Source organism: Nothobranchius furzeri, chromosome 6 (genome assembly GCF_043380555.1).
Source record: "Nothobranchius furzeri strain GRZ-AD chromosome 6, NfurGRZ-RIMD1, whole genome shotgun sequence".
Lineage (NCBI taxonomy): Eukaryota > Metazoa > Chordata > Actinopteri > Cyprinodontiformes > Nothobranchiidae > Nothobranchius > Nothobranchius furzeri.
In genome coordinates, this window is record NC_091746.1 from 43,417,798 (window position 1) to 43,442,108 (window position 24,311).

Here is a 24,311-nt window from a genome sequence, read left to right on the forward strand (position 1 = left end):
CATGCACATTATAGGTTATTTTTCCTTGTAGCCTTTTTCAGTGTAATGTGTTCATATCTGTAATTCAGTTTTTGTTTAAAGCTCCAACAAAAGTCATCTCAGCATTACAAAGCTGCCACGTGTCCATGTGAGTTCATCGCTTTTGGTGGATTTGTGTAAGGAATGAACTAATCTAGCATAATTTAACCATTTGAGCATGTGCACCCACCCATCTCAGGGTGTGTTGCATACCTGGCCAACCCAGGAGTGACTGTAATATATCATCTGATTGGCTGGAGACATTTATTGTTGTTTTACAACCTTTCTACCCACTCCTGCACGGGCTCACAGCTCAGATCCAAAGATCGTTTGCTCAAGCAGCATAACGACCAGAGCCGATCTTCAGATCAGATCTTTGTTGATGAAGGTGAGACCTCGTCTACAGGTGATTCTCTGACCCTTGCAGCATTTTTCACCAGCTGCATTGTCGTTCATCCAATCAGAGGCCCCAACTGGAAGTGAACGTCCCATCTTTATAGTGTGTAAACAAGGGCTGGGAGACACTATCTAAGACGGAAGCAAAGGTAAGCTGTAGTACTTTCTACTTTATTTAATCCTATGAGTTTAGAACCTGAAGGACAAGCACGCTTTTATTTTCAGTAGTGCCTTTATTAATCTTTTTTGATATAGATATATATAATAGTTTGATGTGTGATATTTTGATTTGAAGCAACATCCCGGCTTGTGTCCTTGTTTGAACACTTTGGTACCAACGGAAATCGCTTCAGATCAGCATCAAACTGATTTTATGGTTTGAACTTTTAAAAAATGAAGTGAAACACAACAAACTTTGTGTGTTTCCTCTTCTTGTTTTGTGACCAACATAGAAATGATCTGTTCTGGATTGTATCCAACTTATCACTATTCACACCCACTTTGTATAGATACTCTTCACTCCAAAAGGAATTGATGAATTATCGTTAAAATGAACTAGTTCATTGGTTTTAGTTGTTGATTGTTCTGGATACTGATAACTGAATAGGCCTAGTGATGTGAGAGGAACAGATATCGCTATCTTCAAATCAGTTCTTTCTGATTTCTGAGGTATCTGCTGAGATAAGTGGCAAGTGCAAAGGGAGTGGCTAAATGTTTTTTACTGCATTAAAGCAATGATAACATCAGGAGGACTTTGTGAAAAGTTCCTGATATATATAATACAGCAAACAGGCCACTTCCTGCATTTTAAGTACACCAAAGCAAAATCTTCTGAGGATCTAAATGAAAAATTAGGAGAGGTATTTTTTGTAAGATCCTGTTTAACTCAACTTTCTGGAATTAATTATATAATTTTTTAATCAAGTCCCACTCCTAAATATATAATATAATATAATAACTGTAATTTTACTGATTTTCTGAAAAACTTTTTTAGTTACTTTTGTTTGAATTAGTATAAACTTCTTATTATATTTCCTTTTCCTAATAGGATAAGTATTACATTTATATTTTCCTACATGAGTCCGTTTATGGCTGATTATATCATTTTCCTATGATAACATGAATATAAAAGCATAATAATTATATGTTGTTGTTACAGCTGTTAAAATGAGGACACTGAGCTAAACATGGGGTCGGTGGTGGCGTGCTGCAGCAGCTTGTGTGGGACGCAGAAGAAACAAGGTGATTTCTGATGTAACTGTTTATTAGGTCATATCCTTGCACAAAAATATGCTTGCAAGCTTCAGAAAAGCTCCAATAATATTAAATATAACCCAAAGGAAAGAGGCCATTTATTGCCTGGTGCTGCAAAAAAGATCCAACTGTTGCTCTCAAACATTTTTTGCAGAGGAGGAGAGACACTTGCGTGCCAACGACAGAACGTTCAACCAGTCTTATAACTATGCTGTAAGTACATTCATCATAATTCTGAAACATTTATAAATGTGTAATATAAATGACTTCTAGCAAACTGTAAATACCTGTAGGTATTTACAGTTTGCTAGAAGAGTCTGATTTAAAAAAGAAAACTGAAAGATCTTTAACATCTAGTCATACTGAGTGCTCAGTGCACCCTCAGAGCTGTCATCTTTCCTCAGAAAAACTCCATCAAGACGTCCAAGTACAACGTTCTCACCTTCCTGCCTCTTAACCTCTTTGAGCAGTTCACGAGGCTTGCTAATGCCTACTTCCTCTTCCTTCTTATTCTTCAGGTAAGCACGTGGATCTTGTTTTCAACATTCCTTCCTATGATTTTACATTTAAGTAAAGCATTTTCACTGAGAAGTGTTGTTCTTAAAACTTTCTTTTTAATTGGTGTTTGGCAGCTGATCCCACAGATCTCCTCGGTGCCTTGGTTCACCACGGCCGTGCCATTGGTTGCAGTGCTGAGTATCACTGCAGTCAAAGATGCCAATGATGACATTGTGAGATTTAAGCAAAACACTAAAACATTAACATTTATAGCAGAGTAACTGAAATCAATCTTGTGTTTAAAGGTTTTATTGTTTGTTTGTTTTGGAGTAGAACAGACATAAATGTGACAAGCAAGTGAATAACCGCAAAGTCGACGTCCTCATCAATGGAGAGTGAGTTGTTTAATGTCAAACTCTTCAAATGAAGAATCAAAATGAATGTTTTCATCAAAAAATTACCACTCCATATGGTGTCTTGAACGTGTTGAGTGGAGGATCACCAGGTGACAACATAATCAAAGTTTTTCCTTTTTTCTCCACTACAGACTGAAAAAAGAGAAATGGATGAATGTTGAGGTTGGAGACATAGTGAAACTAGAGAGTAATCACTTTGTCACAGTAAGTCAGAGCTTTTTGAGGTCGTTGAACAATGTTTTTAACTTTAAAACTGTTAACAGAGGATGCTTCTCTCAGGCAGACCTCCTGCTGTTGTCCAGCAGTGAGCCTCTCAATCTGGTCTACATGGAAACAGCTGAGTTAGATGGGTGAGTGTGTGGAGCCTTGTATGAGTCCCTTCACTTATATCTTTCTTATGGTCTCTTGGTGTGTCCCAGTGAAACCAATCTGAAAGTGAAGCAGGCCCTGACTGTAACGGGAGAGATGGGAGACAACATGGAAGCACTTTCCATGTTCAGAGGTGAGATAATCATTCAGTTCAACCCTGGAAACTGGGATTTCTTTGATAAACTTAAGTTATGGCCATGCAAATCCAGATTACAGCAGAGTACAAAAATAAACAGCAGCCTGTATAGTTAGCGTTTCAATAATCTTTACAGCTTTCTATTTTTAACTCCCAAACCTGTTAACTGTTAACTTACTTTTGACTCTTTCCTGTTGTGCTCAGGTGAAGTTCGGTGTGAGCCGCCCAACAACCGTTTAGACAAGTTCAAAGGAACCCTGACTATGAATGGACAAAACTACGGCCTGGACAACAACAAAGTGCTGCTCAGAGGGTGCACTCTGAGGAACACAGAGTGGTGCTTCGGCCTGGTCCTCTTTGGAGGTGATCTCTTTTAATTTTTCAGGCCAACAAAACTATTTTGAATATTAGTTTTAACTGAGGCTTCAGAAATATATACATTAAAAAATAATTATATATATATATATATATATATATATATATATATATATATATATATATATATATATATATCCATCCATCCATCCATCCATCCATTTTCATCCGCTTATTCGGAGTCAGGTCGCGGGGACAGTAGCCTAAGGCGAGAGGCCCAGACTTCCCTCTCCCCAGCCACTTGGGCCAGCTCCTCCAGGGGAATCCCAAGGCGTTCCCTGGCCAGGTGAGAGACATAGTCCCTCCACCATGTCCTGGGTCTACCTTTAGGTCTCCTCCCGGTTGGACGTGCACGGAAAACCTCACCAGGGAGGCGTCCAGGAGGCATCCTGACCAGATGCCCGAGCCAGCTCAACTGGCTCCTCTTGATGTGGAGGAGTAGCGGGTCTACACCGAGCCCCTCCCGAATGACCGAGCTTCTCACCCTATCTCTAAGGGAGAGCCCAGCCACTCTTCGGAGAAAACTCATTTTGGCCGCTTGTATCCGTGATCTCGTTCTTTCGGTCACTACCCAAAGCTCATGGCAATAGGTGAGGGTTGGAACGTAGATCGACCAGTAAATTGAGAGCTTCGCCTTCTGACTCAGCTCTCTCTTCACCACGACAGACCGGTACAACGCCTGCATCACTGCAGATGCAGCACCAATCCGCCTATCGATCTCACTCTCCAGTTTTCCCTCACTCATGAACAAGACCTCGAGATACTTAAACTCCTCCACTTGGGGCAGGACCTCATTCCTGACCCGGAGAAGGCATTCTACCCTTTTCCGAATCAAGACCATGGTCTCAGATTTAGAGGAGCTGATTCTCATCCCAGCTGCTTCACACTCGACTGCAAACTGCTCCAGCGAAAGCTGAAGATCACGTTCTGATGAAGCCAACAGGACCACATCATCTGCAAAAAGCAGAGACCTGATCCTCAGGCCACCAGAACGGATGCCCTCCACACCTTGGCTGCACCTAGAAATCCTGTCCATAAAGGTTATGAACAGAATCAGTGACAAAGGGCAGCCTTGGTGGAGTCCAACTCTCACTGGGAACGAGCCCAACTTACTGCCGGCAATGCGGACCAAGCTCTGACACGGTCGTACAGGGACCTAACAGCCCATATCATAGGGCCTGGTACCCCATACTCTTGGAGTACCCCCCACAGAGCCCCCGAGGGACGCGGTCAAACACCTTCTCCAAATCCACAAAACACATGTAGACTGGTTGGGCAAATTCCCACGCACCCTCCAGGATCCCCCTAAGGGTATAGAGCTGGTCCAGTGTTCCACGGCCAGGACGATAACCACATTGCTCCTCCTGAATCTGAGGTTCGACAATCCGATGGACCCTCCTCTCCAGAACCCCTGAATAAACTTTACCAGGAAGGCTCAGGAGTGTGATCCCCCTGTAGTTGGAAAACACCCTGCTATCCCCCTTTTTAAATAAGGGGATCACCACCCCAGTCTGCCAGTCCAGTGGGACTGCCCCCGATGTCCACGCGATATTGCAGAGCCGCGTCAGCCAACACAGCCCCACAACATCCAGAGCCTTAAGGAACTCCGGGCGGATCTCATCCACCCCTGGAGCCTTGCCACAGAGGAGCTTTTTAACCACCTCAGTGACCTCAGCACCAGAGATTTGAGAGGCCAACCCAAAGTCACCAGACTCTGCTTCCTCCCTGGAAGATGTTTCGGTGGGATTGAGGAGGTCTTCGAAGTATTCTGCCCACCGAGCCACAACATCCTAAGTAGAGGTCAGCAGCACACTGTCCCCACTATAGATAGTGTTGTTAGCACACTGCTGTTCCTCCCAACCACACCTCTCCAGGTCTCACTGTCGTTGCCCACGTGAGCATTAAAGTCCCCCAGCAGTACGAGGGAGTCACTGGAAGGAGCGCTTTCCAGCACCACCTCCAAGGTCTCTGAAAAAGGTGGGTAGTCTGAACTGTAGTTTGATGCATAAGCACAGACCACAGTCAGAACCTGTCCGCCCACACGTAGGCAGAGAGAGGCTACCCTCTCATTCACGGGGGTAAACCCCAACATACAGGCACCAAGATGGGGGGCAACTAGTATGCCTACCCCTGCTCGGCGCCTTTCAGTGGGAGCAACTCCAGAGTGGTCGAAAGTCCAACCCCTCTCAAGGAAACTGGTTCCAGAGCCATGCGTTGAGGTGAGTCCGACTATATCTAGTCGGAACCGCTCAACCTCACACACCAACTCAGGTTCCTTCCCCACCAATTTGATAGAAATCCTTGATGGACAAAAATTCTGTAAAAAAAAAAAATCTGAATGATCAAAAAATGTATTAAATGACTCCATTATATATATATATATATATATATATATATATATATATATATATATATATATATATATATAATATATATATATATATATATAATTTAAAGAATATTTAGTTTTTTTCTTTTTAAAATAAGAAGTCAGAAGAAGTTTCAATGCCCACCTCCGACAGAACTTACAAAATGTTCCGGGGGAGGTTAGGGACGAGTCCGAGTGGGCCATGTTCCAGAACATCCGTGCTTCTGTTCTCGAGGCGGCCGACCGGAGCTGCGGCCGCAGGGTCGTCGGTGTTTGTTGTGGTGGATGTCAAGGTGAAGAAAGAGTCCTATCGGGTCTGTTTGGCCTGTGGGACTCCAGCAGCAGCTGATGGGCCAATCGGAATGCAACCCAGGTGGTCACAGAGGTGGGAGGAGTTATGTAAGACCATAGAGCAAGACTTCCGCACGGCTTCAAGGAGATTCTGGTCCACCATCCGGTGCCTCGGGGGGAGAAAGCAATGCGATACCCAGGGGTGGACTGGCCTATCTGTCAATCTGGCACTGTCTAGGTGGGCCGCTTAACCAAGTGGGCCGCTTGCCCAGCTTGGGTTAGTCTACGAGCAGCACACACAACACCAAGCCAATCACAGTCCCCCCACCCCTCTCATCCATGTTGAGGGGATCCGTTTTGGTGGCCTGAGGATCAGGTCTCTGCTTTTTGCAGATGATGTGGTCTTGTTGGTTTCATCAGAACATGATCTCCAGCTCTCATTGGAGCAGTTTGCGGCTGAGTGTGAAGCAGCTGGGATGACAACCTGCTCCTCTAAATCCAAGACCATATTCTTGAGCCGGAAAAGGGGAGAATGCCTTCTATCAGGGATAAGGTGCTGCCCCAAGTGGGGGTGTTTGTTCATGAGTGAGGGAAAGCTGGAACGCGAGATCGATAGACGGATTGGTGCTGCGTCTGCAGTGATGTACCGATCTGTTGTGGTGAAGAGAGAGCCGAACCAGAAAGCAAAGCTCTCGATTTACCCGTCGATCTACGTTCCTACTCTCACCTATGGTCACGAACTTTTGGCAATGACCTAAAGAATGAGATCATGTGTACAAGCAGCCCAAATATGTTTTCTCCATTGAGTGGCTGTGCTCTAGAGATAGGGCGAGAAGCTTGGCCGTCCGGGAGAGTTTCAGAGTAGACCCGCTGCTCCTCCACATCGAAAGGAACCAGTTGAGGTGGCATCTGGTTAGGATGCTTCCTGGATGCCTTTCTGGTGAGGTTTTCTGGGCTTGTCCAACCAGTAGAAGACCTAAAGCAGCCATGGGGAACCCTGGTCCTCGAGGGCCATTATCCTGCATGTGTTTGCTCCAACACTTCAGATTCAGTGGTTGATTCACCTGTTCAGCAGCTCATCAAGCTCTGCAGAAGCCCGTTAATCACCTGCTGATTAAAATCAGGTGTATTGAAGCAGGGTTGAAACTAAAATATGCTGGATAGCGGCCCTCGATGGACCAAGGTTCCTCACCCCTGACCTACAGGAAGACCTAGGGCACGCTGGAGAGACTATGTCTCACGGCTGGCCAGGGAACACCATAGGATTCCCCCGGAGGAGCTGGCCCAAGTGGTTGGGGAAAGGGAAGTCTGGGCCTCTCAGCTTAGGCTGCTGCCTCGCGACCTGACCCCAGATAAGCTGTTGAAAATTAATGGATGGATATTTAAAATAAAAAACATACTGGCACCACTTTACAATAAAGGTTCCTTTATTAACGTTACTTAGTGCATTTAGCATTACTAATCAAACAATCCCTTTATTAACATTACTGGTATTGTTAGCTCTTAAGTGTCCTTAAGGTTAGGGCAAAGGGCCAGGAGGGAAGTCTGCTTAGTAATGCATTACAAAATATGCTTTTTTTTATAACTCAGAAAATGTTTTTTTTACCTTGCTGACAGTTTTGTTTGCCAACTGCAAGACTTCCTCCAAGCTGACGCTGATGGTGGCGTCACTTCCTACTCCGTTTATCCGTGGCAGCAGAGGACATTGTCGCCCTCTGCTGCCCGCTCTCCCCTCTCGGATGATGCAGTCCCATGCACGATCCAATGTGTAATACAACACAAGGATCATAAACACTGAACAACAGAAATACAAAAGATGGATAAAGGAAGCCATAGAGATAAGGAGACGTGGATGTGGAACCATGGACAGTGACAATGGGGTTTACACATTGGATCATGCATGGGACCGCATCATCGGAGAGGGGAGAGCGGGCAGCAGAGGGCGACAACGTCCTCTGCTGCTCGCGGATAAACGGAGTAGGAAGTGACGCCACCATCAGCGTCTCTGAGGAAGTTTTGCAGTCGGGAAACGAAACTGTCAGCAAGGTAAAAAAAACCTTTTCTGTGTTATAAAAAAGAACTAAAAATTGAATTAGAAACTAGACACAGTAAGAACATACCAAAGGTGATTACATGATATGGTTAAGCAGTTAATGCTTAGTAATGTACTCGGTAACGTTAAAAAAGGGACCCTTATTGTAAAGTGTTACCAAAATATTATTGACTAAGTAATATGTTTGATGAAATCCACATTTTATTAAACAGACAAATACAATCTAAGGAGCTCCTTGAGTATCACAACTGAATCTTATTTTTTTCTTTTTGCCTGAAATTTCAAATTTGTAATGAAGTCCGTAAAGTGGTACATTAATAAAATGCTAATTTTGACATTTGCTTGCTCAGCTATAGATGCAGTAGAATTTTACTTGTGAATGTTAGTGAAAACAAAGATATTTATAGATGACATAACAGTACACTTATTCAGTAAACTTTCATTTAATAAAAGATTTTATTTCTTTGTAAATTATCCACAAATGTGTGAACCTTGAAGTTGACGTTTTCAGGTCCCGACACCAAGCTGATGCAGAACAGTGGGAGAACAACGTTCAAACGGACCAGCATTGATCACCTGATGAACATCCTGGTGTTGTGTGTGAGTTTATTCACACGTAACCTCAACTTGTGCTGTCAGGTCTTTTTAGTTTTAATGTGATTGTCTATTTTAATCAGATCTTTGGTTTTCTGGCGACTCTTTGCTCCATCATGACCATCAGCCACGCCCTTTGGGAGGAGAAAGAGGGCTCTGCCTTCTCCGTTTTCCTTCCTCGTCAACCAGGTGTTGACATTCCTCTGTCGTCCTTCCTCTCCTTCTGGTCATACATCATTGTCCTCAACACAGTGGTGCCCATCTCTCTTTATGTCAGGTACAATGTAGAAGATAAGTTGGGGAGCAGCTCCTGGATATCTGATCTTCTTTAAAACAATTTTGTTTTACTTAAAAATCAGTGTGGAGATGATCCGCCTTGGGAACAGCTTCTACATAGACTGGGACAGGAAGATGTATCACCCAAAGAGTGACACCCCTGCACAGGCGAGGACCACCACCCTCAATGAGGAGCTGGGTCAGATTAAATACATCTTCAGTGATAAAACTGGGACCCTGACGCAAAACATCATGACCTTCAACAAGTGCTCCATTCATGGAAAGAACTACGGTAGGAATATGTACTTAAATAATAAAAATGTATAGTTAGACACTCCAATAATTGTTATTCCTTTTGTTTAGGTGAGCTCTTTGACTTTTCTGGACAAAGAGTTGAGATAACAGAGGTGAGATGCAAAACCAGCATCACTGTTTATTGTTTAATTTGTCTAAATCCTCTTTCTCACCATTTTTTTAAATTAGAAAACCGAGCGAGTGGACTTCTCCTGGAACCAGTTGGCAGATCCAAAGTTCGTCTTCCATGATTACAGTCTGGTTGAAACGGTAAAGGAGGGAAACCCAGAGGCTCAGGCCTTCTTCCGCCTTCTGGCTCTGTGTCACACCGTCATGCCTGAGGAGAAGAAAGAGGGTGATGCTTTAGATTTCTGCCCAGTTGTGGCTTCATAAATGTAAAAGCCCTCACTGACCCCGCCTGTTGTCCTGATTCCACCTGGTAGGGGAGCTCAACTATCAGGCCCAGTCACCTGATGAGGGCGCTCTGGTGACCGCAGCCAGAAACTTTGGATTTGTGTTCCGCTCTCGAACACCAGAGAGCATCAGCATCATGGAGATGGGCATGAAGGTCACGTATGAGCTTCTGGCTGTTCTGGACTTCAACAATGTGCGTAAAAGGATGTCAGTAATAGGTGAGAGGAAACACTCAGGTGTTTGTACTCATGTTGTAATGCACGTTTGTGTTTTTATCATCTTTATTTGAGACAACAATGTAGAATGCTGGAAACAGAAGCCAGAACATCGCCCAGATTCAGGGTAAAACTATAAAAACTGTGATTTCCAGTGCGAAGCCCTGAAGGCAAGATGAGCCTGTACTGTAAAGGAGCCGACACCATCATCTATGAGAGATTACACCCCTCCTGTAGCAAACTGATGGAGGTCACCACTGGACACCTGAATGTAAGACATGCAGCTGGGACTTTTATGACCATTGCTGGAGAATTTGGTCTGGACTTTGTTTGTGACTGCTTTGAATCGTCCAACCCAAACAGGAGTATGCTGGCGACGGCCTCAGGACTCTTGTTCTGGCCTACAAGGACTTGGAGGAGAGCTACATGGAAGGGTGGAGACAGCGCCACCATGAGGCCAGCACGGCTTTGGAGGGACGAGAGGAGAGACTGGATGAACTTTATGAAGAGATCGAGAAAGACATGATTGTTGGTTTATCTTCTGAAAACATTTGTTTCCTAGTTTCATCTAAAGAAAAATAAAGAAATCCTGTCTGAACGCCTAATCGCTTTAATCCCCCTGAATTCTCTGGTTTCCAGCTGCTGGGAGCGACGGCTGTGGAGGACAAGTTGCAAGACGGTGTCCCACAAACCATCGAGCAACTGGCTAAAGCCGACATCAAAATCTGGGTCCTGACTGGAGATAAACAAGGCTGGTGTCCCAATAACATCAAACAGTGATGCTCGGATTTAAATAGTGTTAATGTGTCAGTAAGTTCTGGTGATGAGGCTTAAATGGGTCAGAGAATGATGTCTTTTGTGACTTTAAGGCCAGATTTGATGAAGCCGACCTACTTTTGATACCAAAGTGTTTTTGTTCTGAAACAGAAACGGCAGAAAACATCGGCTACTCCTGCAACATGTTAAGAGAAGAGATGAAGGAGGTTTTTATTGTTGCTGCAAACACAGCAGAAGGAGTCAAAGAGGAGCTGCAGTAAGTCAGTGGTTGTGATTCCTTGATGATTTGCCTTTTTAATTGTTTTAATCTTTATTGTTTCATTCTTCTTATGAGGAATGCAAGAAAAACAATGTGTCCAGAAGCAGCAGAGAAGGCGTTAGTGATTAAAGCTCGTGGCGGTTTGTTTTGGCTCAAGAAGACAGAGACTGTGGAAGATGAGAAGGTGGATGAAGAATATGGCCTGGTCATAAATGGGCAAAGTCTGGTAAGACACAGTTTTGACTCGTGTGGGTTTTTTTTAGTCAAGAGACACTTTCTGCTGTTCACATCTACAACTGTGGACGGTCAGCGAATCAGTCATGTTATCATTTGAGCTGCAGGAAATTAAGCATCTCAACCAGCAAATTATTCTAAGATGACATGAAAGGACTGAAACTGGTTCAGTCTGAAGTTGTTGTCATGCAACAATTTAGTACTGAGTAGATTCCCAGTGGCATCCAGTACAAACTCTCTTAAAGCACTCGTAAAGCTATACTCCCTAACGTGATGTCATCCCTTTTTCTTCTTCTCTGTCTGAAAAGTAGGCTGAAGTTGAAACTTATATGTCCCTACCCCTTTATACAAGTAATTTTTACTTGTTTACTAAATGTAAAAACCTACATTAAAACAAACAAAATGGAACAAGTCACCAAAAAAACCACCAAACCATTTGGAAAAAAAACACAAAAAAAAACATATTTTTACAATTGATGCTCATATTTACTTTTCCTTAGAATGAAGGACAACCACATAAATCATCTATTTTCCACTATATACTTGTTCAGAATATGTTTTTTATAATTCATTTTAAACACATTTATATTTGTACTTACTTTGATTTCTTCTTCTAAATTATTCCATAATTTAACCCCTATTATTGTGATACACATCTGTTTTAATGTTGTTCTAAACTTATGTATCTTTGTTTAGTGTCCCTCTCAGGTTATATCCTCCTTCTCTCTCTGTGAACAGTTTCTGTATTTTATCAGGCATTAATTTATTTCTTACTTTATACATTATTTGTGCTGTTTTGTATTTAACCAAGTCCTAGAACTTCATGATGTCATCAAGGAGAGAGAAGATTTTGACATTTGAGCAGCGATCGCTCTTGCCGCTGCTCCTTCTCCCCCTCTGAAAGGAGCTGAAAACTGCGCTTCATACTGCACACGTGTAGACAAAGTAGAGTCAAAAGTCCAGTTGGTTAAAACCAAAATGAGCTGGATACCGGCCCTCGAGGCCCAGGAATTAATAGCCTATAGTAAACGCAGCATGCAACATCTATCTATTAATTCTTTTATTTAGCCTAAATTGAGTTTTGGTTACAGTTCTCTAAAATACAATGAATTAGTTAGTATCAACCCATCGAAAAGAAACTTTACCAACTCTTCATTAGTTTTGAGCTTGTATAGATGACGAAACAGAGCTCCCTCCATGGTAAAGCTTCTTCAATATACATTCTGTTCCTCTATTGTAAGCATCTCATAGCGAGGTTTCAGAAGGACTTTTAAACTGTTTAAATTTTCTTTGAAAAGTAGAAGACAATAGGGGAATCACTTTGGTTGCTCCATTGCAAACTTCCAACGTTACTGTGAAATGCATGCTTGGGAATGGGCCGCCTTCTCGTTGATGATAGCTCCTCCCTCTTGTGGGTTCGCAAATCTATTGCACTATAGGCTCACGTTAATTATTTATTTTGTTATAGACACAAGGGGAGGGACTTAGAGGAAATATAAATTTTGAAACTATTTAATTGAACAGGGTGAGATACTCCAATTTAAGTATTAAAGTTAAATTTCAAAGTATGTACTCCTGCTTTAATTCCATGAGATCTTTTTTTTATTTTTAAAACTTGTTTTCTTTTACATACTTCCAGGCCTTTGCCCTGGAGAAGGACCTGGAGCTGGAGCTGCTGAGGACAGTATGTATGTGTAAAACTGTGATCTGCTGCAGGGTCACCCCTCTGCAGAAGGCCCAGGTGGTAGAGCTGGTCAAAAAATACAAACGGGCTGTCACTCTCGCCATTGGAGATGGAGCCAATGATGTCAGCATGATTAAGGGTGAGATCATTCATATCAGAGACCAACACACATCTCTGTTCATCCTTTAAAGTAAAGTTTAAAGGGCATATGCTGTGTCTTTTAGCTGCTCATATTGGTGTAGGAATCAGTGGTCAGGAGGGGATGCAGGCGGTTCTCTCCAGCGACTTCTCCTTTGCTCAGTTCCGTTATCTCCAGCGTCTCCTGCTGGTGCACGGTCGCTGGTCCTACCTTCGCATGTGCAAATTTCTGCAATACTTTTTCTTCAAAAACTTCACCTACACCCTTGTTCACTTCTGGTACGCCTTTTTTTGCGGCTTCTCTGCACAAGTAAGTCACATGTCACAATGGAATAACATGTTATCTGACATGGGTCACTTGTTCAGTACTGGCTTTTAAAAAATATTCAATACACTGATATAGTCTAATTCTTAATTTCTGATACCGATATGAACTGATACTAATATATGCTGGGTCCCCCCAATAGAGGAGGAAAGGCAACCTACATCACATATCTTACACCATGAACAATCACAAACGGAGTGTTTAATTGTTCTTTCTTGTTGCTTTCCATAGACTGTGTTTGATGATTGGTTCATCACTTTGTATAACACGGTGTACACAGCTGCCCCTGTTCTCAGCTTGGGCCTCTTTGACCAGGTATGGATCAGCAGGAAATCATCACTTTTGTTTTTAATTGTTTTCTGTGTTAAATTACATTCCTATTTCCCACCATAATTATTACCTTAATGCTTTCATTGACAGGATGTAAACGACCGCTGGAGCATCCGCTACCCTCAGCTCTACTCTCCCGGCCAGCTGAACATGTATTTCAGTAAAAAAGCCTTTGTCGGCTGTATAATGCACAGCTGTTACAGCTCCCTAATCCTCTTCTTTATCCCGTGGGCTGCCATGCACGACACAGTCAGGGATGACGGCAGAGACATAGCAGATTATCAGTCCTTTGCTTTACTGGCACAGACATGTCTGCTTGTAGTGGTGAGCGTGCAGGTGAGGGGGTGAATTCAATAAAACTGCTCTTCTGACCACAGAAATTATTATACAGAAAAACTGACATTGTAACTAACCCGATCATACAGACATAAACCTCTCTGAAGGTGTGAACTTGAATTTTTATGATTTTGCTGCAAAAAATGTTGAAAATGTTAAGAATTTCTAAGGCTAAATAAAATGATTAAATTACACATTTGACAGCGTTGTATCAAAATATAGAGTCGGGCCAAAATCATAAAAGAGGGTGACAAAAACAAACCTATGCATTTCTTTCTTTCAGATATGTTTAGACACCTATTACTGGACAGCAGTAAACCAGCTCTTTGTCTGGGGCAGCCTGGCTATATATTTTGCTGTGACATTCACCATGTACAGCAATGGGATGTTTTTCATCTTCACCTCTATTTTTCCCCTAATTGGTGAGTAGATCACATTTTTAATTTGAAAAAATCAACAGCAATTTAGAATCAGAAGGGTTTATTGCAATTTGCGCAAGAAATCACAATATCAGGAAATTGCTGCGGTACTTGGTGCAAAAAGAAAGAAAAAATAAGAGATAAGCTAATATAGGAAATAAGAACATAATCATGATAAAATAATTAATATGAAGTGGCGATAATTAGAGAAACGACTACTGTATACAAGACAGTGTGTACTGATCAGAGTGGATCAGTTCAGGTATAAACACAACACAGGGTCATGTGACTGAAAGCGACTGGAGTGGACCTTGTCATTCATGAGTCTAACAGCAGAGGCGAAGAAACTGTTCTTGTGGCGAAAGGTTCTGGTCCGAATGAATATGAGTCTCCTGCCAGATGAGAGCGATTCCTAAAGACTGTGTCCAGGGTGACACGGGTCAGCTGTGATCCGACCAATGTCCTGTATGGAGGGGAATTTGCTGCCAATGACCTTCTTAGAGTGCACAACATGCTGCAGTCTCTTCTTGTTCCTGATGGTAGCTCCAGCATACGACACGGTGATCGAAAAGGTGAGGATGGACTCCATACTCTGGTGTAGAACTGCCTCATCGACTGTGCCGGTAGGTTGAATTTCTTCAGCTGCCTCAGGAAGTACATCCTCTGCTGGGCCATTTTATGATGAATTCCCACTTGATGTCTTGTGTGATGGTGGCGGCCAGGAAGCGACATGAAATGGTAAATGGTAAATGGCCTGTATTTGATATAAAGCCTTCTAGAGTCATGGAACCCCTCAAGGCGCTTTACAACACAATCAGTCATTCACTCATTCACACACACATTCACACACTGGTGGGTATGAGCCACAAAGTAGCCACAGCTGCCCTGGGGCGCACTGACAGAGGTGAGGCTGCCGAGCACTGGCGCCACCAGTCCCTCTGACTACCACCAGCAGGCAACGTGGGTTAAGTGTCTTGCCCAAGGACACAACGACAGCGACAGACTGAGCGGGGCTCGAACCTGCAACCTTCCGATTACGCGGCGAGCTCTTAACTCCTGTGCCACCGTCGCCCCCATGAGCCCACCATCGTGATGGGAGTGTCTGACAGGGTTATGGGGAACAGTGGCGCTGTGTGCATCCTAAAGTCCACAACAACCTCTGCAGTCTTTTCTGTGGCTGCACCAGGACACAAGCCATTCGACCTCCATTCTGTAGGCAGACGCATCCCCATCCGAGATGAGCCAGATGATGGTGGTATCGTCATCAGACGACGAAATATAAAATATAAAGGGATATTCCTGTTTTAAAGGGGATACCAGACTGTCTGAACTAACTAAACATTACATTTTTGTTACCAACATTTATACTCTCCAACAGGCTTCTTTGTTGACGTTTTATCTTCCATATTTTTTAAGTGTTTGTATATTAAATTAGAATTCGCATTCTGTTTGCATTACTGCAGAACAATGTAAAAATAAACCTGGCACTTGTTTTACGCTTTGATTTCAGGTGCAGCAAGAAATTCTTTGAATCAGCCAAATGTGTGGCTGACCATCTTCTTGTCTTCCCTCCTTTGCACTCTGCCAGTGTTGGCTTATCGCTTTGTCCTCATACAGATCCGTCCAGCTATCACAGACAAGGTGAGAACACACACTATAATGATAAGCCACCACTTTATTTTTGCCTGTTGATGAAATAAAGCTGTAAATTTTCCAGCTGTGTGGCACAGCTTGACCACCCATTCACACAGAGTGCAGAGCAGATACGTCCCAGTTTCCATAATGCTTCTTTAACAGACTGTTATTTACACCAACTTTGGTTTGTGTGTTGAATGTCTCTGTAAATCTGCTCCCAGAAGAGCAACAAATGATTAGAAATTTGACATAATTAGAGATATATGGGTAGAACAAAAAAATTTAAGTGGTGCAAAGGTTGATTTATTTCAGTAACTCAACTTAAACTGAGAGACCATCTAAAGGCTCAGGAACCCTTTGCAGGTGTTCTGGATTCATTAGCTGATTTGAGTGTGAAAATTTAAGTCTAGAATAATGATTGCACTCCACCAACGACATTCCACGCAAACACACACTTAGGGCCTTGGGAGTGAGTACATTCAACGGCATTTGGCAAGGGGATCTTTCTGCCTCATCCCAGGTGCTGGTGCCCACTTCCAATTTTAAACTGCTCTTAGACACAGAGGGCTGTGGGTGCAAGTGGGGTGGTGTGGTGGCATCAGCTAACGTAGGCCAGACGATGCCTGCACTGCCCGCTCACCACAGCCATGGAATACACCTCATCAACACTCACTAACACCATATTGGAGCAGGCGGAGGGAGGCTAGGGGTCTTAGCACACCTCTGTTGTCACTTGGCTTCCTGGGACTGGAGGCTAGGAGGGAGATCCGGCCGTCCGGTTGGGGTCTGGGGTGGTGGGTTGCTGTGCTCAGCGTTGGGCAGGGGAGCCTGCTCATCAGCACCCCAGCAGAAAGTGTTGAACTCTGGGAACTCTGATGGTTGTACCCCATGTGCAGCAGTACCGGGACCAGAGTGAATACGGTGTGTATGGGGAGTATGAGTGGGTGTCTGGCGTGCATTTTTGTGAATCTTGGGTTGTATGTGTATGTGTGAGCATGAGGGAAGGAGTGTGTGACTGTGTCTGTGTATGACTGTATATGTCAGGTGGGGCCTTTGACTCCCCCCCTCTCCTGGGACTTCTTTTGATGCTATACATCTTCGCCTCCCCCTGCCACACCTGGTGTGGAGAGTGGTGCCTTGGTCTGCCTGAGTGTCCGTGGCTCCCGGGTGAGGGCTTTAAGATTTTTAGCTGTTGTTGTCGTCGTCTTCCTCCACCTATCCAGGTCCGGGTCGTGGGGGCAGTATCCCAACTACGGAGCTCCAGACCGTCCTCTCCCCAGCCACCTCCACCAGCTCCTCCGGCAGGACCCCAAGGCGTTCCTGGACCAGATTGGAGATGTAACCTCTCCAACCTGTCTGGGTCGACCCGGGAGCCTCCTGCTGGCAGGACATGCCCGAAACACCTCCCCAGGGGGGCGTCCAGGAGGCATCCTGACCAGATGCCCAAACCACCTCAACTGACTCCTTTCGATCCGGAGGAGCAGCGGTTCTACTCCGAGTCCCTACCGAATGTCCGAGCTCCTCACCCTATCTCTAAGGCTGAGCCTGGCAACCCTACAGAGGAAACTCATTTCGGCTGCTTGCATCTGTGGTCTCGTTCTTTCAGTCATTACCCAAAGCTCATGACCATAGGTGAGGATTGGGACGTAGATCGACCGGTAAATCGAGAGCCTGGCTTTCTGGCTCAGCTCCCTCTTCAACACGACAGATCGGCTCAGCATCTGCATCACTGCAGACGGTGAACCAATCTGCCTGTCGATCTCCTGATCCCTCCTACCCTCACTCATGAAAAAGACCCCGAGATACTTAAACTCCTCCACTTGAGGTAGGACCTCTCCCCCGAACCGGAGGTGGCAAGCCACCCTTTTCCGGTCGAGAACCATGGTCTCAGATTTGAAGGTGCTGATCCTCATCCCAGCCGCTTCACACTCGGCAGCGAACCTACCCAGCAAGAGCTGAAGGTCAGAGCTGGATGAAGCTAGGAGGACCACATCATCCGCAAAAAGCAGAGATGAGATTCTCCTGCCACCAAACTTGACATACTCCACACCACGGCTGCACCTAGAAATTATGTCCATAAAGCTAATGAACAGAACCGGTGACAAAAGGCACCCCTGGCGGAGTCCAACCCTCACCGGGAACAGGTCCGACTTACTATCGGCTATGCGGACCAAATTCACGCTCCTCTGGTAAAGGGACTGGATGGCCCTTAACAGAAAGCCACCCATCCCATACTCCTGGAGCGTCCCCCACAGGGTGCCCCTGGGGACACAGTCATAAGCCTTCTCTAAATCCACAAAACACACGTGGATTGATTGGGTAAACTCCCATGCCCTCTCCATCACCCTTGCAAGGGTATAGAGCTGGTCCACAGTTCCACGGCCAGGAAGAAAACCACATTGCTCCTCCTCAATCTGAGATTCAACTATTGATTGGACCCTCCTCTCCAGTACCTTGGAGTAGACCTTTCCAGGGAGGATGAGGAGTGTGATCCCTCTATAATTGGAACACACCCTCAGGTCAACCCTCTTAAAGATGGGGACCACCACCCCGGCCTGCCACTCCACAGGAACTGCCCCCGATGACCACTTAATGTTGCAGAGACGTGTCAGCCACAATAGCCCTACAACATCCATAGCCTTGAGATACCCAGGACGAATCTCATCCACCCCCGGGGCTCCGCCGCTGTGTAGTTGTTTGACTACATCAGCAACTTCTACCCCCGAGATCGGACAGTCCATCCCCAGGTCTCCCGGCTCTGGTTCCTCCTCGGAATGTGCGTAGGTGGGATTGAGGAGCTCCTCAAAGTATTCCTTCCACCGTCCAACTATAGTCCCAGTTGACGTCAGCAGCTCCCCATCCCCACTGTAAACAGTGTGAGCAAGTTGCTGCCTTCCTCTCCTGAGGCACCGGACAGTTTGCCAGAACCTCTTTGGAGCCGATCGATAGTCTTTCTCCATGGCCTCACCAAACTCCTCCCACGCCCAAGATTTTGCCTTGGCAACTGCGACTGCTGCATCCCTCTTGGCTATCTGGTACCTGTCTGCTGCCTCCGGAGACCCACAGACCAGCCACGCCCTGTAGGCCTCCTTCTTCAGCCTGACAGCTCCCCGAACCTCTGGTGTCCACCAGCGGATACGGGGGTTGCCACCACGACTGGCACCGGCCACCTTGCGACCACAACTAGCGACAGCCGCCTCAACAATCACAGAGTGGAACAAGGCCCACTCGGAGTCAATGTCCCCCACTGCTCTTGGGACACAGTCAAAGCTCTGCCGGAGGTGGGAGTCGAAGACCATCTTGACAGGTTCTTCTGCCAGGCGTTCCCAGCAGACCCTCACTATGCGTTTGGGTCTGCCAGGTCTATGCGGCATCTTCCCCCTGCCATCTGCTCCAACTCACCACCAGGTGGTGATCAGTTGACAGCTCCGCTCCTCTCTTTATTCGGGTGTCCAAAACATGAGGCCGCAGGTCAGATGATATGACTACAAAGTCTATAATCGACCTGCGACCTAGGCTGCCATGGTGCCAAGTGTCCCAATGGGCATCCTTATGTTCGAACATGGTGTTCGTTATGGCCAAACTGCAGCTTGCACAGAAGTCCAATAAGAAAACACCACTCGAGTTCAGATCAGGCGGGCCATTACTCCCAATCACACCCCTCCAGGTCAAGCTGTCATTGCCCACGTGAGCATTGAAGTCCCCCAGCAGGACAATGGAGTCCCCTGATGGAGCACTATCTAGCACTCATCCCAGGGACTCCAAAACGGGTGGGTACTCTGAACTGATATTTGGCCCATAAGCACAAACAACAGTCAGGACCCGTTCCCTGACCCGAAGGCGCAGGGAAGCTACCCTCTCATCCCCCAGGGTAAACCCCAACACAAAGGCAGAGTGTCTTGGAGATAACAAAAAGCCAACCCCAGCCTTCCACCTCTCACCCGAAGAAACTCCAGCAAAGGAGAGTGTCCACCCCCTCTCAAGGACTTGGGTTCCGGAGCCAATGCTATGTGTCGAGGTGAGTCCGACTACATCTAGCCGGTAACGCTCAACCTCTGCCACAAGCTCCTGCTCCTTCCCCGCCAGCGAGGTGACGTTCCATGTCCCAAAAACCAGTTTCGTTGTCGGGGGATCGGACCACCAAGGCTCCCGCCTCGGTCTGCCACCCGATCCACACTGCACCGGAGGCTTCATGTTCCTCCTGTGGGTGGTGGGTCCACAGTTGGATGAGCCCATGTATCCGGTTCGGGCTGGGCCTGGCTGGGCCCCATGGGCGAAAGCCCAGCCACCAGGCGCTCGCTCACGGGCCCCAACCCCAGGCCTGCTCCAGGGTGGGACCCCGGTAACCCTCCATTAATGTAACAAAGAAGCTCTAAATAAACAATGTTCACATCCAGAATAAAACCCAGGTCTTCTGCACGAGAGTCCAACATCTTACTAGGTGAGCTAAAGCACCAGTGACATCCTTTGTATCTGTAACATTTATATCCTTGATGACAGCTGAAACAACGTTCAAAGAACGGTTCGGAGCGAAAATGGCTATTTTGTTGCTAATGTGGAGGAAGTATCTAGAAGAACGTTCTACAAAAAGTAGCTAAGGGTCCTCAGAAATGTAGCTAGCTTTGTCACTAGGCGTTAGGAACAACGACAAAGTCGCTGAGTTGGCACTACCTCACTCTCTGCTGCTAAAGCTACGGATAGCAAATGCTACGGGCTATGCCTGATTGTGAACGTGCATAAAGCAGCCTGCTCGACCCGAGCAGCTCTCTTTTTCTGTGATTTTACAGAAAAACAGGCAATCAGAGTAAAAATGCCAGGGCTCATTCTACAGGACCATGGCATTGCAGAATGTATGAAGAAGAAATTTATTATTTCTATACATGTTTTGGATGTCAAACTTCCATAATACCTCTTTAAGTAAAAAAAAATAAAAATATAGGCTCCAAAAAGTACTTAAGTACGAAAAGTAAAAAGTAAAAAAATTAAACCTTAAATAACAGAAAAATAAGCATCTGGTTTGGATTGAGAAGTTTATTTCAACAACACAACAATAATTCCTGGAGATACGATGCTATTAATGTTATTGCTATGGTTAGTTTGGTTTCAACCCAAATGAGAGATTGATGGGTTTAAAACATGGAATGTGTTCTTGACAGGAAGATGGTTTTGTCATTTTACATTTTCTGAGATCATTTTATGCAAGTTCAGCCTTTAACCTGTTTTGTGTCCCGTTGTCTTCCCCAGGTGAGATGTAAGGCTCGAAAAGGTCTGCCAGAGCCTGCTCCTCGCCGTCCCTACACCAGGCGCATCAGCACTCGTCGGTCGGGCTATGCCTTCTCACATGCCCAAGGCTATGGTGAACTGGTTACTTCTGGAAAATTTCTGCGCATTAAAAGTCGACCAGCGCTGTTTCCCAAAACAGACACTCCTGTTGTTGAAACGCTGCCGCAGCACTATCGTACCATAACAGAGGAGCGGGAGGATGGTTAAAGTCGCTAAAACACAGCTCCAAAAGGATATTGGTTTTTATTACTGTGGAAAAAGGCTCAGGTTAATCTCTGGTGTTTACTTGCAGTATTCTTAAACTGGATTTGTTATAGAGTTGATAACATCACTGTGAATGTGTTGAGTTTACAATAAAAATGTCTTAAATATTCAAACTGGTCATTTCTCTTTATAAAACTAGAAATGAAAAAGAGGGATAAACATTAAAGATTTTTAAATATGCAATGAATTTGTTTTCTCTGGTTTGTTTGTACATAAATTAATTTACAAAATGCGGATGGATGGATGGATGCATGGATGGATGGATGGATGGATGGATGGATGGATGGATGGATGGAGGGATGGATGGATAGATAGATGGATAGATGGATAGATAGATGGATAGATGATAGATGATAGATAGATAGATAGATAGATAGATAGATAGATAGATAGATAGATAGATAGATAGATAGATAGATAGATAGATAGATAGATTTCTTGTCACAACAGCATGGGTCCATGACCCAGGCTGGAGCTCTAGGACCTGCTGGATGTCTCTGGTCGGCTGTCTTCTGCCTGTGAACACACACTCTGCTGTGTTTCCTCCTCCGAGCTCCTCTTGATAGGCAGCTCTCTCTCAGCCTGTTCAACACTTGGAACTTTGGCTGCCTGGATGTGGAGCTTTCCATCTGGAGAAAGGGAGCAGCTGACAGCTTCATGGTTCACCCCTTCAGGCAGATCAAACTCCTGTCTGAACTCCTGGAGTCTGTAAGAGTAGGAGCCTTTCCCGTCCTCTTGCTTCTTCTCTGTCCTTCCACGGACTCTCAGCTTCCTGCCCACCTGCTTGACTGAAAGCTCCTCTGGAGAAAAGCCTTGAGTGTCCAGTGTCAGGCCAAAGTCTTGTCCCTCTTTGTCCAGCTGGTAGGAGACTGGTTTGTGGACCAGTGTGCTCCTGAAAGGCTCTGTGTCCTCCAGGATCTGGTGTTGAAATCTGTCCATCAGCTCCAGGCTGCTGTGCAGCTCCTGTAGGGTTCTCTGGAGGTCATCTTGCGGGTAGAACAAAGGTCTGACCTCTGGCCACAGACTGCGAACGGGCCAGTAGAGGTCCATCATTGGTCTGAGAGCAGATCTCTCTGCATGAGAAGACATCATGGTTGTTTAGTCTTCTGGTGAGAATAATCCTTGTTCAGCTCTTGGTTCTCTTCTGTTTAGCTTTCTGTCCCAGCAGTGGGATTGTCTCAGCTTTATATTCTAACAGGATGAGGTCCACAGTCTTCAGGAAGGTTCTGTTAATTACTAGATATGTCCACCAGGTGGTGATGTTTCACAATAAGGTTCAATGATTCTGTTAATCATAATTATTTCCATGGATAACTGTTGAAAATATTTTACTTTTAAATTAATGCAAGATTTTTCCAGTTTTTCATGTCAGATTCAAAATGTATTTTGCACTCAAAGCAGTTTAATTTAGGAACAATTTACAGGCAAGAAAATATATCCAACGGTCATTCATAAAGTAGGTCTAAAGTTTTCAATTGAAAAACATCACAATTGTTCTGGTTGGTGTGTGTTTGTTCATTTTACTGGTCAATACAAAAATATTAGAAATGAAAAGAAGAATAGTCAGGAAATGTGCAATTACTAATTTTTTTTAACAGAATATAAGATGTTTTTATTTTCCATAATACAGAAATTAGAACAGTCTCGTGATACAATTTTATTTTGTCTGCAAAGTACTCTGCTCATCTGTAAACTGCCTCCATGTTATTGTGCACACAGGTAAATTGCCCTGAGAAGCTACTCCTGTGTGCTTCTTTGGCTGGTGCATTGTGGGAGTTGAAGTCAGACTTGTTTGGTAAATTTTCTGTACTTCATCATAGTTTATGATACATTCAAAACCACGCTAACTTCACTTTGACAAACATAGCCCATTAATAGAGTTGTGTGATGAAGTTGCTAAACTCACACCTTGTTTAGGACCGATACAACATCATATCTTCCATTATGACACACGTAGTCCATGTGTTGTTCTTTAATGTGTTTGCATTGCACAGACAAAAACAAATCTCATTTTAAAGGTCATATTAGCACCTGAAAAATGAAGCCTATCACACATATTTCAACATTAAAAGTTTTACACAGCATTGTAGTAATCATAGCCTTAGGAACAGGTGTGGTAGTACTGTGGTGCAGCAAAAATGATAATTTCTTTACGTTATTTTTGTTTTTTGTTTTTATTTTTACTGAAGGCTGGAATTAATACATCAACTGTAACAGAGGTGTTTTTAAACCCTAGTATCTATACTTTTTAATGCACCACCACCTATACTATCTATACTATAGACAGCTTTGTCCAAACACTGCGTGGGGCATTTATTTGTACAACTCAGCAATACATCACCAGCAACTCATAGGGGCAGCGCCCAGCCTGGAACTCAGCTAGCCTCGGCTGGAATCCTTCTGCAAAAGCCCTCTCTCCTTCAACACGCAGCATCAGTTATACTCGTGTTCCTGGCGCTTACTCCCACATTCCTTTGACTTCGGGAAAGGATGGGTTGCTGTTTTCACTTCCCAATATGGTCCTAGAACTTAAGACTTACATAAGCTGGACTGAAAAACATGATGTTGAACTGCACGTACGCAGAAGCTGGACTGATAAACAAGATGTTGAACTGCACGTACGCAGAAGCTGGACTGATAAACAGGATGTCAAATTGCAC

The 24,311-nt window shown here is 44.6% G+C and overlaps 2 protein-coding genes across 2 annotated transcripts; one reads left to right on the plus strand and one right to left on the minus strand.

Annotated features, from left to right (window-relative positions):
• Positions 1-294: 294 nt before the first annotated feature.
• On the plus strand, positions 295-21,760 carry LOC107396508 (phospholipid-transporting ATPase ID). The gene is made up of 29 exons (XM_015976276.3): positions 295-406; positions 483-563; positions 1,574-1,656; positions 1,823-1,881; positions 2,073-2,186; positions 2,301-2,399; positions 2,500-2,561; positions 2,714-2,786; positions 2,862-2,932; positions 3,002-3,084; positions 3,292-3,450; positions 8,686-8,774; positions 8,852-9,045; positions 9,128-9,336; positions 9,408-9,451; positions 9,528-9,693; positions 9,782-9,970; positions 10,123-10,238; positions 10,331-10,495; positions 10,607-10,718; positions 10,895-11,000; positions 11,079-11,229; positions 12,877-13,060; positions 13,146-13,369; positions 13,616-13,699; positions 13,805-14,050; positions 14,334-14,472; positions 15,980-16,110; positions 21,349-21,760. The coding sequence occupies exons 3-29, from the start codon at positions 1,602-1,604 to the stop codon at positions 21,592-21,594; spliced, it is 3,570 nt and encodes a 1,189-aa protein (XP_015831762.3). The 5' UTR covers positions 295-406; positions 483-563; positions 1,574-1,601; the 3' UTR covers positions 21,595-21,760.
• A 368-nt stretch (positions 21,761-22,128) lies between these two features.
• LOC107374875 (heat shock protein 30) lies at positions 22,129-22,779 on the minus strand. Its single transcript, XM_015943173.3, has one exon. It carries the CDS (start codon positions 22,741-22,743, stop codon positions 22,129-22,131), a length of 615 nt encoding a protein of 204 aa, XP_015798659.3. The 5' UTR covers positions 22,744-22,779.
• Positions 22,780-24,311: the final 1,532 nt, after the last annotated feature.

Excerpts from the sequence above, each read along its gene's own strand:
- LOC107374875 (XM_015943173.3), bottom strand. The coding sequence starts at position 22,743 with ATGATGTCTTCTCATGCAGAGAGATCTGCTCTCAGACCAATGATGGAC.
- LOC107396508 (XM_015976276.3), top strand. The coding sequence starts at position 1,602 with ATGGGGTCGGTGGTGGCGTGCTGCAGCAGCTTGTGTGGGACGCAGAAG. Across the intron at positions 9,337-9,407 it reads CATTCATGGAAAGAACTACG|GTGAGCTCTTTGACTTTTCT; the intron begins GTAGGAATATGT and ends CCTTTTGTTTAG. Across the intron at positions 13,061-13,145 it reads TGATGTCAGCATGATTAAGG|CTGCTCATATTGGTGTAGGA; the intron begins GTGAGATCATTC and ends TGTGTCTTTTAG.